The 16,142-nt window shown below is 34.4% G+C and overlaps 3 protein-coding genes across 6 annotated transcripts in view; all 3 read left to right on the top strand.

Moving 5' to 3' along the window:
* LOC132200170 (uncharacterized) overlaps positions 1-16,142 on the top strand; it is a 163,868-nt gene that overhangs the window by 90,112 nt on the left and 57,614 nt on the right. The window lies entirely within an intron of this gene.
* Positions 2,624-5,552, top strand: LOC132200694 (G-protein coupled receptor moody-like). The gene is made up of 11 exons (XM_059626357.1): positions 2,624-2,786; positions 2,844-3,017; positions 3,069-3,199; positions 3,256-3,394; positions 3,449-3,612; positions 3,665-4,270; positions 4,328-4,501; positions 4,554-4,684; positions 4,748-4,886; positions 4,942-5,105; positions 5,156-5,552. The coding sequence occupies exons 6-11, from the start codon at positions 4,119-4,121 to the stop codon at positions 5,350-5,352; spliced, it is 957 nt and encodes a 318-aa protein (XP_059482340.1). The 5' UTR covers positions 2,624-2,786; positions 2,844-3,017; positions 3,069-3,199; positions 3,256-3,394; positions 3,449-3,612; positions 3,665-4,118; the 3' UTR covers positions 5,353-5,552.
* LOC132201018 (melatonin receptor type 1B-B-like) lies at positions 9,181-10,772 on the top strand. 2 transcript variants are annotated; one of them, XM_059626878.1, is made up of 7 exons: positions 9,181-9,282; positions 9,364-9,526; positions 9,587-9,760; positions 9,812-9,942; positions 9,998-10,136; positions 10,195-10,349; positions 10,406-10,772. In XM_059626878.1, exons 2-7 carry the CDS (start codon positions 9,387-9,389, stop codon positions 10,543-10,545), a joined length of 879 nt encoding a protein of 292 aa, XP_059482861.1. In that variant the 5' UTR covers positions 9,181-9,282; positions 9,364-9,386; the 3' UTR covers positions 10,546-10,772. The 2 variants fall into 2 exon arrangements, with proteins under 2 accessions (XP_059482861.1, XP_059482860.1); XM_059626877.1 differs by having other exon boundaries at positions 9,181-9,305.

Here is a 16,142-nt window from a genome sequence, read left to right as displayed (position 1 = left end):
CATTAGCAGGCGATGTTGACACACGGAGCTGCAATATTACTTCTTATTACCATGAAAATTCAGCCGACGAAAATGCAATACGACGAGCAGCACTTCTTCTGAAAGCCCTTTGTGTGCCGTCGCTGCTTTTTTTTGCCGAAAAATATATGATATGCCTCGCGAGAATCCGCGCTCTGACGCACACAATTGCCAGGGACATTATGAGTTATGAGAGCGAGTCGCACTTCTTCTTCTTCATTGGCTTCACAGGCGAATGTCGTTCTTTGTGAACCCACCGCTTAGAAATTAATTAAAAATTTTCAAATTGAATCACGATAGTTTGCACTGTAAAAAAATTGATGGAATATTTTGGTAAAATTGAATAATTTATAAGTTGAAAGAGAGAAAAAAATGGTTGCACAAATATTGATTTTAACGTCAAGATTGATATCAACGCAAGGAAATCCGTATGTGTTTCTCTATTCACCAATTAATTCGGTAAGAAGAGACCGAAAATAACAGAACAAAAGCCATGAATCCAGATGCAGTAATTTTTGCAATTATAAGTTAATCAGTGAACATTTTAAACATTAAGGTGCATCCAAGTGCTTAACTCTGGATTACGATAGATTTTGAACCCGCCAATGTGCGGATAATAGAAAATATCTTGTTTATCATCGCACTTCAGTAAATTATAAGTATTTTTTTTTTTTAATTATATTTTTTTGACAGGGTCTCAATTATTCTGCTGTGTACGCGGAATACGATTTTTGTCGGCTGAAAATTACTTTAATGCTTCAACTTGTTTGAAGCCGCCAAGTAAGTTTTTTTAATTTCAATTTCGGCAAAACTTTTGATACAAAAATTAAAGTTGCGGGTTTCAATCCCTACCACCACTATCCTAAAACAATTGTCAACGCTGTCGTCATTGACGTGACGAGTGGTTTGAGCTACGATTGTATAACCCAAAAGGTTTTCCTACCAACAAAATTTTACTACTTACGTCAAACCAGAGTTTTTGAACACTGCAGGACCATTTTACGCTGTTCCATAGAGAAAATCACTGATACCAGTTTTACATAATATGTTGTGGCCCTTTAATGGTGTTTTATTTGCGAGGAAATTGAATTTTACCATCAAGCAGTAATAAACATTTTATTTTATTTTTTACTACTGTTTTGCATCATGATAGTGTTGAATATTAAAAAATTAATAAGAAGAATAATAATTAGAACTGCAATTAAAATGGTAAAATAGTATTTATGATTATAACAGTTACAAACTTTGAAAACTTCACATTTTCATATTTAATATAAAGATTTTCTGTTTAATTTTATTTAATTATTTGGGTTGGCAAATCTCTTTTGGATGCCTCATCGCGAATTCTACATGAGGGGTTGTTTACTTCCACCCTGTGATTTAGCGCACCGGGGCCTTTTTCAAGTGTTATTAACCCCACACCCAACCCTTCTCTCTTTCACTCGCGCCTTTCGAGGGAGTGTGTTTTGGTGCGCGGTGCCAAAAATCCAAATGTGCCGGTCCGACGCCCAAATCCATAATCTGCATCTAATAGATTTCTCCTCGAAAAGGAATGAAAGACGTGCTTTCTTGGCGAGACACTCTCCTCGGTCCCCGCGCAAATAAATCGATGCAATAAAATCCTCCCAAAAATTAAACGTAAAATAGCATTAAAATTTCTCTCTATGTTATACTTTTTCATTGCATTGTATTCGATTGCAAAAAAAAGAGTTCTAAATCTTACTCACAGAATAAAAATGCTGAAAAAACCGATTTAAATTTTACATTAATATTTTATTTAAATATTAAAATAAATATAAAGTTTTGAAAGCTAAAATGGGTCAAATATTTTAATAAAAATTAAATTCGGTTCTGATTCAGTTAACAATACAAAGTCTTCAATTGAAAAATTTATTAGATTCTTGTTTTTATTGACTGGAGAAAGTAACAAAAACAAAATAAATTACAATTTCTTTTTTATAAAATAGATTAATATCTGCGATTCAATATACAATAAAGGAAATACTAGGATTTGCAAGGCTGTTTATTTATTTATTTTTTATCTAGCAAAACAGGAAATTGCTTATCTTAAAAAGAAAAACAAACTCACAGACCCACTTAGCAAAACCATTAAATTTATGTCCACACGAACGTAGATTTTACTAATACTCTGACGTTTTGCAAAAATTGCACGAAATCCTCCTCTGCTATCTTAATTAATACATATTATTGTTTTTTATTGAAGAAATCACATTATTTAAATTCAATTACGTTGTGTTTTACTAATATTGAATTTAATTAATAACTTTTTCAAAGATACCATTCATTTTTGTAATTCACTTTTGCACTCGCCTGTGCCTTAGCAAAAAGGAAAATAATTAAATAAAAAAGGAAGTAAATGAAATAAATTGCCCGAAGCACAATTGTTCAATATAATTTTTCCACTATACTGACCAATAACTTGGTTTCATGTTTACTTTTCCTACACTTTATCGAGATAAAATGAAATTTCTTATGATTGGCGAAGGAAACGTAATAAATATCAGAGAATTGAGATAAGCCGCGTGCAACTTCCTGTCAGCTGTGATTCTGTAGCTAAACTTGTGCATATGAGTAGTTTGTGTTTTCCAAACCGCATGTGAGGAGATGGAGTCGCACCACTTGTGGAATTTCGGTGTTTTCCTTTGCTGTTTGTTTATAATTTTAGGAACTTTTGGAAACGGCCTAACCTTGGCGGTGTTCGTTTACTTCCCGGAGTTTCGCAACAGCATCGGCTACTTTATCTTGAAGTTTGTTATTGCATTCAATTCTACTGGCGATTTTGTTAATTGCGAAAAATTCACCAGCCTGGCCTTTCTCAATTTCGTCACGAGTGCAGTTGTAATTCCTTTAGACACGGACCTATGGCTGAATAGGGGACACTGGACGCTTGGAATTGTCCCCTGCTACATGTCCAAGATTATTTGCTATTCAATTTTGACCGTGACAACAATCAGCATCGGTTTGATTGCAGTGAACAGGTGAATTTAATACATTTATCTATGATAATTTTACTCAAGTATTGTTTTAAGATGGGCCAAAATTTCTTGGAAAGCTGAAAATTACGACAATTTTTTCACAAGCAAGACCATAATAATAATTTTGGTCTCAAGTTTTTTGATCGGAAGTTCTCCAATTGTGCTGATAGCGTGTGGCATTGGCGGTAACCTAATTAAAATTATGTTGATTTTTTCATGACAGGAGTTTTAAATATTTTAGGAAAAATAAAATATATAGAAAATGAACTGCTCTGCGAAACAAAACCAGAGAAATCTTGGTACATATTTATATTAATCGTTGCAATTGTAGGACTTTCGTTGCTATTTTGCTACACAAAAATTTATCTACAATTAAGAAGGTACGTTTTTTCAATGCAAGAATTATATCCTTTTAAAAAAAAACCTCTCACCAGTTCAAGCAAACGAGTTAGACAAAGTGTTACGAGCTCTGCTCAAAATTCGTACAACCGACTTTTGAAAACTTTGCTGACCACGACTGTGGCTTTCATTTTCTGCTTCACGCCCCCCATGGTAATTGGCGCAATAACCGATACAGACACTGGAAAGTCTTCCTTTGGTAAGAATGAGAGAAATCGTGTAATTTCCGTTTTAACAAATCGCATTTTCAGTGGAAAATTATTTATTCTACTTCCCTTACTACCTATCTGTGGTGGTCAACCCTGTCATTTACAGCATCATGAACAGTCAATTCAGAGAAGCGTACAAAAATATTCTTTCAAGAATGTGTCCTTTTGGAAAATGTTCTTCTGACCCTATTCAAAATCAAAACATTGAAAGCTTATAAATGGGGAAAATTTGGTTTTATTTCCACATTGAAATTTCCTCGAGAAGACAAAGACTTCCTTGTTGGATATTAATTCTAACTTTAGTCATTTGATAATTTATAAAGCAAAAAATTTATATATTGTGTTATCAAAATTTAAATTGTTCCAATCGTGGTTTTGACGTCTTTGATGTTATCGGCTGTAAGTGTCGCTGTTTATTGAAACGCGAACTGCCGAGCACAAAGCACGAGGAAATAAACTTGGAATCAAAACATTTCCTGATTTTTTATTGAGTTGTATGGACATGGAGGAAAAAAGCTGCTGGAATTTATTAGGAGCTTTCATTAGCATTTTCTGCTTCGTGATCGGCATAGTTGGCAACCTTTTGACACTGGCATTATTCTATAAATTTAAGAAATTCAGAAACAACCTCGGAATGTTTATCCTAAGGTAATAATTTAAATGGCTATTTTTTGTGTTTTTTATTTTGTCAAACATTTTGTTTAGTTTAACGATCGTGGATTTGCTATCCTGCTTTTTGGTTATTCCGATCAATTCTTGCTATTTTTTCTTCCACGGAAAATGGACGTACGGAGAAGTGCCATGCTTCATAGGAAAGATATTTTCTTATGCAACAATGGTAACGACTGTAATAAACATAGGCCAAATCGCCATTAACAGGTCAGAAAATAATACATAATTATCACTCGTTTGTAAAAATATTAAATTTAAGGTGCTTCAAAATTTCCTACTCACATTCAATCTACAAGAAAGTTTTTACGAAGCTCAATCTGGCCTGCATGCTAATTTTCAGCAGATTCGTTGGTTATGTCACCGCTGGTCTTGTGAGTTCCGGTGTCGGTGGTGAGGAAGTCTTGATTATTCAATTTAATCTCTAATGAATAATTTAATATTTATAATTCAAAGGGAAAATTGTGTATGACGAGGAAAATATGGTTTGCAACATGCAGTCGAGTTTTGCTTTTTACGTTTTCATCGGCGTATTTTCGATAACAATAGTCATCCTTGCCGTTTGCTACACAAAAATATTCTTAACTTTTAAGAGGTAAATAAATCTGTTTTTAAATTTTAATTTAGCAATCAAATAAAATAATCAAAAGTTCAAAGAATTCATGTCAGCAAAACTCTGACAACGCCCGAGCGACCGAAACGCAAATTTTGAAAACCGTTCTCGCCACCAATGTTTCATTTCTCATCTGCTTTCTTCCACCGACTGTGCTTTGGTTTGTTTCCATGGATCCGGAAAACGATATTGACCAAAATGGTATTTCAAAATTTGAATAATAATTTTCCGAAATTTAATTACCGTTTCAGTTGTCAACTTTTTCTTCAACGTTCCGTATTTTGTATCCGTCATCGTGAACCCAATAATATATGGGGCAATGAACACGCAGTACAGGAAAGGATACATGGAAATCCTGACTAAAGCCAGACGAGCGCCAGAGAGAAGCATGGTAATCTCTTCGATTGGGGTTAATGGGCGAACAACTTCTCTCTTTGACACTAATTAGTACTAATTAATACATATATTTAAAAAAAAATGAAACAATTAGTCTTTATAAATTGTTGATCGTGATGGAAATCTGGTTTTCTATTAAATTATTTACGTTAAATTCATTTAAAAGAAATCCTGAAAGATTTTATTTTAATAATAGTTCTTATTGTTCAAACTTCTATTTTAACGATAGTCTTTTCAGTTAAAATATTCCAAATTCACGCCATTGTATTTTTTTTAAATTATTTTTAATTAAAAAAAAAAAACTTCAAATTTATTATAAACATGATGAAAAAACTATAAACTGCTTAAATAAAATCAATATTTTGCATTTTAATTAACACCTCTTTTGCATACAAAATTAAAAAGCGAAATAATTGCGCCTCTCTCGTTATTTTGCGGCACGTCAGCGAGACAAACACATTAGCATGCAATTCTCTCTTCATTAAGTGCGGCGTTAGCGAGCGAGCGCGTTGTAAATCATCCTGGGTGGCAGGCGAGGCGCGCAATGGCGGTGCCAAGTAGGTGCGATGATTGTCGAGAGCGAGATGCGGACCCGCAGCACTGCGGCGCGCTTAGGAATGTGCGATATTGGTCCTTAGCAATGAGAGACGGACGCGAGAGAGCGGCAGGCATTTTCATTCAGAGCGGTCCGGGGAATGATTAATCGAGCAGTCGAAATAAGAAAAGTTTTCACGCCGCGCCAAATTGTTTTCGTCTGCGCGTCAATTTCACGCTCGGCGCCTAAATCCTTTTCTCGGCAGGGCGAGCGAGAGAGCGAAAGAAAATCTGAATGACAACATTCCCTTTCTCGACAGAGAGTCGATCGAGCTGTGCGTTATTTGTGATCGTCCTTTTTCAAACAAGGTCCAGAGAGGAGATATTGGAAAATAATCCAATATTCCTATGATATATCAATTCTTCAATAATATTAATATTTTATATTGTTGCCACTGAATTAAAAATTTATTTTCGTAATAGAATAGTTTGATTTTTTTTACAAATTTTAATCACAAAGGTGTCTCCTAACAATTGACGCAAAAAATGTATTCTTAATTTTTAAATTTCGATCTGAAATCATTCTCCCTAGATAATTTATATAAAATTATTATTCTTAAATAATACATATAACTTATTTATTAGTAAATTAATTCAAATTTTATTATTTACTTAAAATAAGTAATAAAATAAATACAAATATTTCATAAATTTAAAAAATAATTAAGACAGGAAGTAATATTTAAAACAGTATTAAAGCTCATAATTATACCAATATTCAGATTGAGCCAAAATAAATTTTACCATCAATAAAACGCCCATTTTCTAGAGTTCCAAATAAATATTGCTCAAATATTTGTTACCACGAGGCTAATTTTCAAAAAAATAAGCAAAAAAACTTACTTAAAATTAAATTTACTTTTTCTTAAAAAAAAAAGAATGAAATAGTTTTCAAGGTTCCTTTTTGGGCTGCGTTGAGCAAAAAACAACACTCCAGCAATCTGATAGCGTTTAAAGAGCAAGCTCGAAGACAAACGCCGAAAGCCCATTTCTCAAGCCCTTCTTCCAAGTGCATTAAGTGAGAGACAAATAGAATGCAAAGAAGTTGGCCTGTGATTTATTGACCGACGCGAACGTAAATCCTTTCCTGAGCCCGATCCGAATCTGGTCGTTCCGGCCGAAACCTCCGTGGGATTTGTGATCTCGGGCAGGAATTATAGTTATTGCGTTGGCCAGCAATGCGAGATATTTGCCAGCCGCGTGACAGATGGAAAAGCGCGATTAAGGTGCAGCGCAAAAAAGGGTCTCTTTAAAAGCCTCTGCTTTTCAGACTCTTCTGCACATTTAGATAATTGCCTTTCTCTCCTTTTTGTGCAGCCTGAGCTACGGCCGGGTTTAAGAAAAGGAGCAAGCAATGGGAGCAAGTGACGCCGGCAGGACGCACGGACAAAGAAGAAAGCATGATAATCAAAAGTAATGGATGGAAAAGAGAGAAAGAAAAGATTAAATTGAATCTGCTGCGCGCGCCCCACGGCCATCTCGATTAAATGTAAATTAAATTGCCTTTTGGTTGCGTTTCCACGCGAACGGCTTTGTTTTTGTTTTGCGCGAGCGGGTATTTATTCCAGCCGAGGGATATTTGGTTTGCATATGGAGCAGCAAACATAAATTTAAATATGAGAGAGTAGAGGATTACTGAATGTAATTGAAGTTATTTAAATATTAGGTTTTCGGGAAACAATTGTTTCTTCTCTCACTTTTTTAGAAAGTAAAGTTTATTAACAACAAGCAACGTTTTTAGTTAAGATAAAAAAACAATTTTAAAAAATTATATAAAACTTATAATAAAGAATTTTTTTGAAGAAGTTGACACTCGAGGAGATGATCATGGAAATGAAGAAATCGGGCTTTTCCTCGCTGCAAAAAATTGTTTTTATTAAAAAACCAACGGCTCTACCAGTTTCGGTCACGGTCTGCGACCCTATTTCAATTTGGTAGAGCCGTTTGTTTTTTAATAAAAACAATATTTTGCAACGAGGAAAAGCCCAATTTCTTCATTTCCATTATAATAAAGAATCATTTTTTAACAAGTTTTTTTTTTTGGGCTAGTTTAGGTTACTTTAAAGGGAACAAAATATTCAATTCTTTTTTATTAACTCACAACAAGCCAAACCACATAAGTGAAAAATAAAATGAGGGAGGATTAAAAACCATCTCTAGAAAACAAATTTACTAATTGTAAAATATACAAACATAATTTGAATACAAAAGTAGTTTTAGGTTCAAGAAAAAATATTTATTGGGTTCGAATTTAGGGAAACTATGCCCCATACATGAACTCATCCAAATAAATGACAAAAAAAAAACAAAAAAAATTTAAAGATACCCTGCCAAGCTGGAGCTATGAACGAAAGAGTGTCAAAAAGTCACATACTTTTAAGGGCAGATGGCAGAGATTTCCACTGTTTTGCGATTTGGAATGAGACTTTTCATAATATGTTATTAATTATTTTAAACCGAGAGCTCTTTCCAATTGTATGGAATTTTATACAAAAAATTTGGAGTTTTAAATTTCATTTAGAAACCGAAAAAAATCTTTCAAATTTTATTATTATTTATTGTGGAATTTGTTGCTGTTTAAATCAAATGATGTGGTTTAGCATTAATGAATTAATTTACTTCTCTTGATGCTCAAATTGATTTTTGCGGGAACAGATGAGCATTGATAATGGAATTTCAACTTGCAAAACAAAACAAAAACGTAACTTGTTTGTCTTAATTTTTTTTAAACTAATTTTTTCCATTATTCTTGCGTCTTGTAATAAAAAATAGAGAAAAAAATTGAATAAAATTTAAGTTTGTAGTCATATCAGAACAATTTAAAATGCAAAATCGACGCTCATATTCAGAGCGTGTGCATGTTTTGGTTGAGGAATTCGCCATTCGCCAACCCGCGAGAATTGCACCCCATTTGGTACATTGAGCGCTGCATGTTGCTTCACTCGCTCGACTCTCATCTCGCGGCAGCAGCAGCTGAGCGAGTTTGCTGAAAATAATATGTCCTTGTAATATGTAAACGTGCGCGCGAGCTAATTTCGCGTGCACAAGAGAGACGTACTTGGGTTAATTCTGAGTAAACCGCTCTCCTATTCCGGCAGCTTTAATGAAAGCAAATAAAGGCCAACAAACGAACAAGGAACTTTACAAAAGTGTGTTTACAAATGCAACCGACGTCAAATTTCAAATTAGAGACTGCCTTGAGCCGCAGTTAAAATTTAATTCTAATTGCACGCGCGTTCATTATAATTCCTCTCTATAATTTCAGTTAAATTTTCCAGCAACAGCACCAAATCTGAAGTTTATAAGGAAATGTAGTGGAGTTAAACATTTGAAAGTAATCAATGTTCTCGGTTGGCCTTAATCCTGCTCTTATCTATAATTTCAAGTGGTTGCACGATAAAATTTCACAACGTATTACACGATAAATTTTTATTTTTAAATTAGAAAACGTAATCTTTGTTGTACATAGTAATAAAGGAGAATCAAACAGGCATGGACGGTCTATGGTGGAATCTGGGGCTCGTCTGTAGTTTTTTCTGTGCAGTTATCGGAACTCTTGGAAATTGCTTGACCTTCAGCATATTCATTTTCTTCAAAGAATTTCGCGATTCGATCGGTTTGCTTATCATGGGGTAAATAAGCATTATTATTATTAATTTTTTTTTAATTTTTATTAAAAAATCTTGGATTAGGCTTACGATTTCCGACCTTTTGACAAGTCTAGTCGTCGTTCCGCTCAATGCCACGTTTTTCATTGCCAAAGGAAAATGGTGGCTGGGCAAAGTCGCCTGCTACATTGACAAATTTTTGTCTTACGGTTCACCATCCTTGGCAATCATTTTAATGTCTTTCATTGCAATTAATAGGTAAGTCAGTTTATCCATTAATTGAAAAATCAACTTTGGAAATTTCATTAGGTGGGTAAAAATGACAAAGCCAAAAGAAACCTACAAAAAACTATTTTCCAAACGAAGCGCCAAAATTCTTCTAGCGATTTCACCTTTCATCGCATTTTTTCCAATTACTTTGGCCTTTTTCGATGTCACCGGTGAAAATAAATGTTTCTTTCAATGTTAAAAAAATTCAATTTTTTTTAATTACAGCCTCGTTGAAGTACAACGATGGTGGTGTTTGCTCAGTCGTCACACTCACGCACTCTTCGATTTTGACATTTTGCATTTTCGGCACCAATGCGGTGGTAATAATTTTCTGCTACGTTAGCATTTACTTCAAGGTTAGAAGGTGATTCGTTATAATTTTTTTTTTTATAAAATAAAAGTAAAATAAATACAATTTTCAGACATGATTCGACTATGGCACCCTCTTTTCACACAAGCATGCGATTTTTAAAAATGGTGATGGCCACAGCAATGTCATTTTTTATATGCTTTACACCTGTCACCATTTTTGTGATCATATCCGGTGGATACAAAGACAACGTTCAATTTCCCGCAGGTATCACAAAAAGCACATGGAAGAGTTACCACTTTTTAAATTATTTTGGTTTTCAGTGAAACACTTCTTGCATCAGTATCCATACTATTTTTCGGTTATTCTTAACCCTGTCATTTATGGAGTCATGAATAGGAGATACAGAGAAGCCTACTTGGCTGTTTTGAGAAAAACATTTCCTTGCTTCTCATCAAACTAAATAGATTGTCATAAACTATCACAAACAAAACAGAAACAAAATATATTAATTTTAGAATTGAAATAAAATTCAATTATATTTCTTTTGCAATTTTTTATTGGTGATTTTAATAATTTAGCATTTTATTTTTATTTAAACTATGTAAAAAACATTTTAAAAACGATTTTGCCAACAGCGGCGGATGGGGTCTTTTTGATCTCAAAAATTTCAGCAAAATTTTTGCTAGCGATGGTGCCGTTTTGTCCATTGTTTTCAAAAAATGTATGTAAACAATGTGATGTAACAATTTGGACAAATAAACAACAATGACAATAATTCTTTAAGCAGTTAATGTGCGTTTTTAATTACGTTAATTGCTGGCAAGGAAATACCAGCTTGGTGGTGACCCAGAACAGAAATGTGATAAATTAATGATAAGAGCTGGTAAAATTTTTATTATTTCAATTAAATTTATAATCATATTTTTTTTAATTTAACGAGGCAGAATAAACAAGAAGGATACTTTTTAATAAAAAAAAAAAAAATGAACAAAATATCAATAAATAATATTGCACAATTAATTGATTTTTCAATTTGACCTTAGCTCGAGAAAAAATTCAAGGGCGATCCAAAGGCCTAACTTGAATTATGGGTTTCAGTTATCCTGGGATCGTACTCATTAATCTGAAATAACATTCAAAACAATTTGTAATCAATGAAATCTATAGAAAGTTCAAAAAGCTCAGCAGTATTGGTCAAGGTTCATTTCAAGAAAGGGCTGCAGATTTGGGGTAGAAATCTCTTTTGCGGTCCAAACAGACGCGGCAGCCTCCGTGCTCTGTGAACTGATTTAATGGTTTTATCCGTTCAGCTCTGACTGAGAGTTCGGCAACTCAAACAATCTTATCCTCCATCCATCATTCTAAGCGTGGTGCAGATTTGAATAATCATTCCTCATTCCCAAAGAGCCTCACCCGCCATTTCACTCTCGAGGACGATTTGTACCAGACGAATTCCTCGGCCGATTATTGCGTGGGCAAAAAAAGGCCGACGAGAGATCGGACTAATTTGATCCTATTATGATTCTCAGCCGGTTAAACCAAGAGAAGAAATTTGTCTCTCTCGGTGTCGCTCCCCCGGGGCTTTGGCAATCGAGTGGCCTCCCTCGCTAGGCCGGAGCCACCCTCTCGCTTTATTGGGTTAGCGCAGCCCGAGCACAATTATTTGCAATTTGCCCGGCCATCTCACTCATTAAATTACAGCAGCCGGCTAATGTAATTCGGAGCTGACCGCGCCAAATTTACTTTGCTCGACACTTTGTGTCCTCCGGTCAAACATTTTGCTAGCTAAGAGCACCAAATTAAATTTTAACTGTGTGCGAGATAATTTATAGAGAAGCTAGTTTACAAAATTCGTGGCCTCTTTGATGAACTTCATGTAGAATTTAAAAAAACACAAACAAAATGCTTGTCAGTTTTTAATCATGAAACCGTTGTCGTTTGTTTAAATAAGATATAAAAAGCTGAATTTATTTATAAAAAGTACAAAATTATAATGATTATTACTATAATTCACTTTTGTGCCTAAATTTCCTTGATGCGTTTCAAAAAGAGTAAAATTAAATTAAATAATTATTAATAAATTAATTATTTATAAAAATAAAAATTTATTTAAATTAAAATATTACTTATATATACTTTAAAATTTACTTGTTAATTCACTTTATATTAAAATCTTTATATAAAAATTTTTAAATTGTATTTAGCAAATCTGTTATGATTAAATCCAATATGTCTGTTTTTTTTGCATTTTCCAGGGTAGCAAATTATTCACGTTTTTTTTTTAATTGCTTCGATATATTTGGATAAAATCTGATTTTCCAGTAGAATAGCATTTTTTTTTTTTTACAACAAGGCCAATAACAGTACAAAAGAGGAAGATTTATTTTCTTCACATTTTATTTCTTAATTTGATCATTAATTCGTCTCCAATTCTCAGTACTGGAAGTGGAAGCATATCATTAAAAATAATGAGATCCTGAAGGAGCCTGAATCTCGAATTCCGCTTTATTGAAACACAAGTTGGGAATCGCGTCCCTCCCATTTCTGCACACCGCGCGATTCACCAGAGGAGATTATTATTTGGGCCGTGACCTTCATCGGCAATTACCATTTCGCAAGTCGACCGGGTCGTATCTTCCTCTTTTGACCCGGCCTCGTTTCTTGTGCATAAACTTAATTTCCCCGGAGAGATTTTAATCTATGATGCAAAGACCCTTTGCGCCGGTCTCTCTTGCAAAATATCAGCACACGGCAGCACCAAACGCAATTTATGACGAGTCAATCAATATTCCATAAAGCCGACCCGGCCGCTCTTTGTCCCCGGCCTGCTGATGGAAATTTGAATTGCATTTTGTGAAATTGCCATGATGGATGCCTGCGAGACTTTGATGTAGGCCACCGGGGACGCACCGGAGACCGCGCCGGTTGCATAACCCCGACGGTGAGAAGTAGATTGGGTATTACGCTTTGAGCTCTTGAGATTAGTTTTAAAAGAAGCAAAGTTCACCTGCTTTTTATGAGTTTTTTTTTTAAATATTCATGAAAATTGATGAATCCTTAAGAGGATTTTGTTATATTTAATCAAAGAAATTTGAGCTAAACACAAAATATCCATAAATTATAAGACAAACGCGATTGTTTTACAACTGCAGAATAGTTCAATAATGGCATACAGTGGAAATAAAATGGTTTAAAGCAATCCAGGAAATTTTAAAATTATGAAATTCTTAAGAGATATGAGAATATGATGTAAAAACTTTGATATAAATTTCATCCTAACTAATTTCAACTAATTTTATTCTATAATATTAATTTATTTTAATATAATTACGTACATTAAATAAGAAATTTAAAAAAATATAGTATTGCTTAATTTGTAAAAAAATTCATGAACTGTTTCAGGGATGTTTGAATAAAAATGCATCGCTCTACTTTTCGTTCAAGGGCTAAAGAACTTTGCCCTTTTTTATTAACCCTTTTTCCACGTATTTTCATTTTATTTATTTTTTATCTGTGCCCTGTGTGTTGTGCCACGCTCTTGTTTACTGATGGATTTTCCACTCGAAACACTCCGACTGTCCTGTCTGTGCCATCGACGCGCGAGATATCCACGCGGGCCTCACTGCCTCGCGCGAATTCCATTTGCGCTGTTTACAGCCGAGCGGCCAACCAGGAAGTGCATAAAATCAGATAAAGCACAATTCCGACTGAGAGCGAAACTCACTCTCTCGCATTCCATCGCACGGAGCACCGAGTCAAAATATTGTTTCGGCCGCGATGGCTTTTATTGACAGTGAATGTAATTTATCTGCGCCAGTGCCGGGCTGGCGCGCGGCGCTGAGTGGCATTACGGCTCTTGGAAACGAGATTAATTAATATGCCATCGGAACACAGCCTCGTCCTGCTTTGCACATCTCGTTGCGATGCGAGAGCGCTTTTCATTATACATCACGCTGCATTATCGATCGGCAGCCCTTTTTGATGTCCACTTGACTCGAAAATTGAGATTAATTGCGGCTTTGTGCGCTGAAAGAAGCACCTATGTAAAATTTTGCCTCTCACCAGGTCACCTTCCGCGTGCAATGATTGGCAAAATTGGAATAAATTTTTAAGGTGTTTCTACCTGTTAAATTAATTTCTTTCCCCCAAATTAATTACTTCTTTTGTTAAAAAAAACTTTGTCGACGGGGTTTTTTTTTTGCTTAAAATTTAATATTAATTAATTGGAAATTTTGATTGTCTACTGATTGTGAGAATAAAAAAAAAAACGATTTAATTTTGTATCAAAAGGGCTATTTATAATTTTTTGTACCTTGCATTAAAAAGCAGAAAAAAATCATTTATGTCGCCAAATCATGAACAAAAAATTTCAACTCTCGAGGGTTTAATCAAAGCTTCACCTTTTCCCACCTAAAATCACTTGAACCTTGTGAGAATTTTTGATTTCTAAAAAAATTATATCATATGGTCAAAATTAATTAAAGAAAGGAACGTTTTTTTTAACAATAGAAATCATTGTCAGCTAAGGCTTTAACAAAATTATTTTAATTGTTCAAGTAAAGTACAAATTGTATATCTAATTTATTTGAAATCTAATTCAATTTTAAAATTTTATTATTATAATATAAATATTTTAACGTTTTTAAAACATTAAAAACAATTATTTAGTTTTTATTGAGTTATTTAATTTTTATAGTTGCAATTGTGTTAATTAATGTATCAATGCTCAATTTCATAATTATACATAAACATTTTATTTTATGAATTAAAATCTGGCTCAGCTTTTAATCTATATCCTGAAAATGTGGCCTGCATGGCTATTCATATTAACCAGCAACAATTGCTATTATTATGTCTATGAATATTTAATATAATATTATAAGATTCATATCATTTAAAAATCATTACAATGCTACTAAAATAACTGACAAAGCAAGTTCTTTTCTGTATTTTGAAACGTGTAAATCGTTCGCAATACTGAAACACACTGCGTATCAGGATTTAAACCCCTTGAGACTAGAAATGTAAAATAACAATTTGACTAAAAAAAAATTGTAAATTTTTTCCTTCAGTAGTGGATTTTTTTCTTGCTTTTAGTATTTTCTGGTATTTGAAAAACCTTTAAAAAAAATCTAAGTGGAAAACTTGCTGAACTAAATTTTCCTTTCCTTTTTGTTCCAGGTAAGGACGGACGGATAAGAATAGGCTGAGCACCAGCAATTCTCGACAGCCGCGTTTCCCTCCCCGAAGGCCCCGTGCGCGTCGGTGGAAATTCATGGTGTGCCCTGCAAACTTTGGGCCGACGGCAAGTAATAGAAACGACCGCAGCGTGGAGGGCGATAAAAATTCCCGCCTCTCGATCCGCACATTTGTACGAGATGCTCGCGCGAGCCGGAAAAAAGGGCCGACTGAATTATTTTCTCGCGGAAAGAAAGTTGCGAATCCCGGGGGACGACGCGTTAATGTCCCGCACAATGTGTGGCACCCGGAGGATTTTTTTATTATAACTTATTGTGCGGCTTTTCGTAGAACGTATTTCAATGCGCGGCCGCTCGAGAATCGCCGACCGCGTTTGCCAGTCAGATTTCCCCAGAAAGACGTACGCGCGAGTTGAGGGAAATTAATTTCGAACGGACGTCGTTGCAAGAAAAATAATGGGCACGTCTTTTTTGCTGAAATGAGATGGGTTTAGATGGAATTATTCCCCGAGCAGGTTTCTGCTCTTTGAAAGAAAAGTTGTAGAGGGCGTCTCTGTTTACCATTTCGTCTCAAATAATTTAATCAAGCGTTTATTTATAGTAAGTCTTCATCAACGAAAAAAAGCAAATACTGTAGTTCAGTTTATGGTAATTTAGTTCGATATTTGTTCATTTTACAGAGATAAATTTTAAAAAGTACACAAATTTGAAAATTTTCATATTTCACCGATTTATATTGATTCAATTCAACTATTGATCAAACCCTGCTCGTCCCGAAATTATGTTGGTACACAGCAGCCGTCAGAGACATGGGGCCTTATGGCTCTGGGAGGTAGACATCTTTTTTTTTGGCCAACAT

This window comes from Neocloeon triangulifer, unplaced genomic scaffold (assembly GCF_031216515.1).
Source record: "Neocloeon triangulifer isolate White Clay Creek 2 clone unplaced genomic scaffold, ASM3121651v1 ptg000014l, whole genome shotgun sequence".
Taxonomy (NCBI): domain Eukaryota; kingdom Metazoa; phylum Arthropoda; class Insecta; order Ephemeroptera; family Baetidae; genus Neocloeon; species Neocloeon triangulifer.
The sequence above is the reverse complement of the archived record's forward strand: the minus strand, read 5'-3'. Positions and strand labels throughout refer to the sequence as shown.

Bases quoted from the DNA above. Each gene is read 5' to 3' on its own strand.
- LOC132201018 (XM_059626877.1), top strand. From the start codon at position 9,236: ATGTTCTCGGTTGGCCTTAATCCTGCTCTTATCTATAATTTCAAGTGG. The intron at 9,943-9,997 runs GTGAAAATAAAT...TTTTAATTACAG, and splicing joins GGCCTTTTTCGATGTCACCG to CCTCGTTGAAGTACAACGAT. The intron at 10,137-10,194 runs GTGATTCGTTAT...TACAATTTTCAG, and splicing joins ATTTACTTCAAGGTTAGAAG to ACATGATTCGACTATGGCAC.
- LOC132200694 (XM_059626357.1), top strand. From the start codon at position 4,119: ATGGACATGGAGGAAAAAAGCTGCTGGAATTTATTAGGAGCTTTCATT. The intron at 4,887-4,941 runs GTAAATAAATCT...AATAATCAAAAG, and splicing joins ATATTCTTAACTTTTAAGAG to TTCAAAGAATTCATGTCAGC. The intron at 5,106-5,155 runs GTATTTCAAAAT...TTACCGTTTCAG, and splicing joins AAACGATATTGACCAAAATG to TTGTCAACTTTTTCTTCAAC.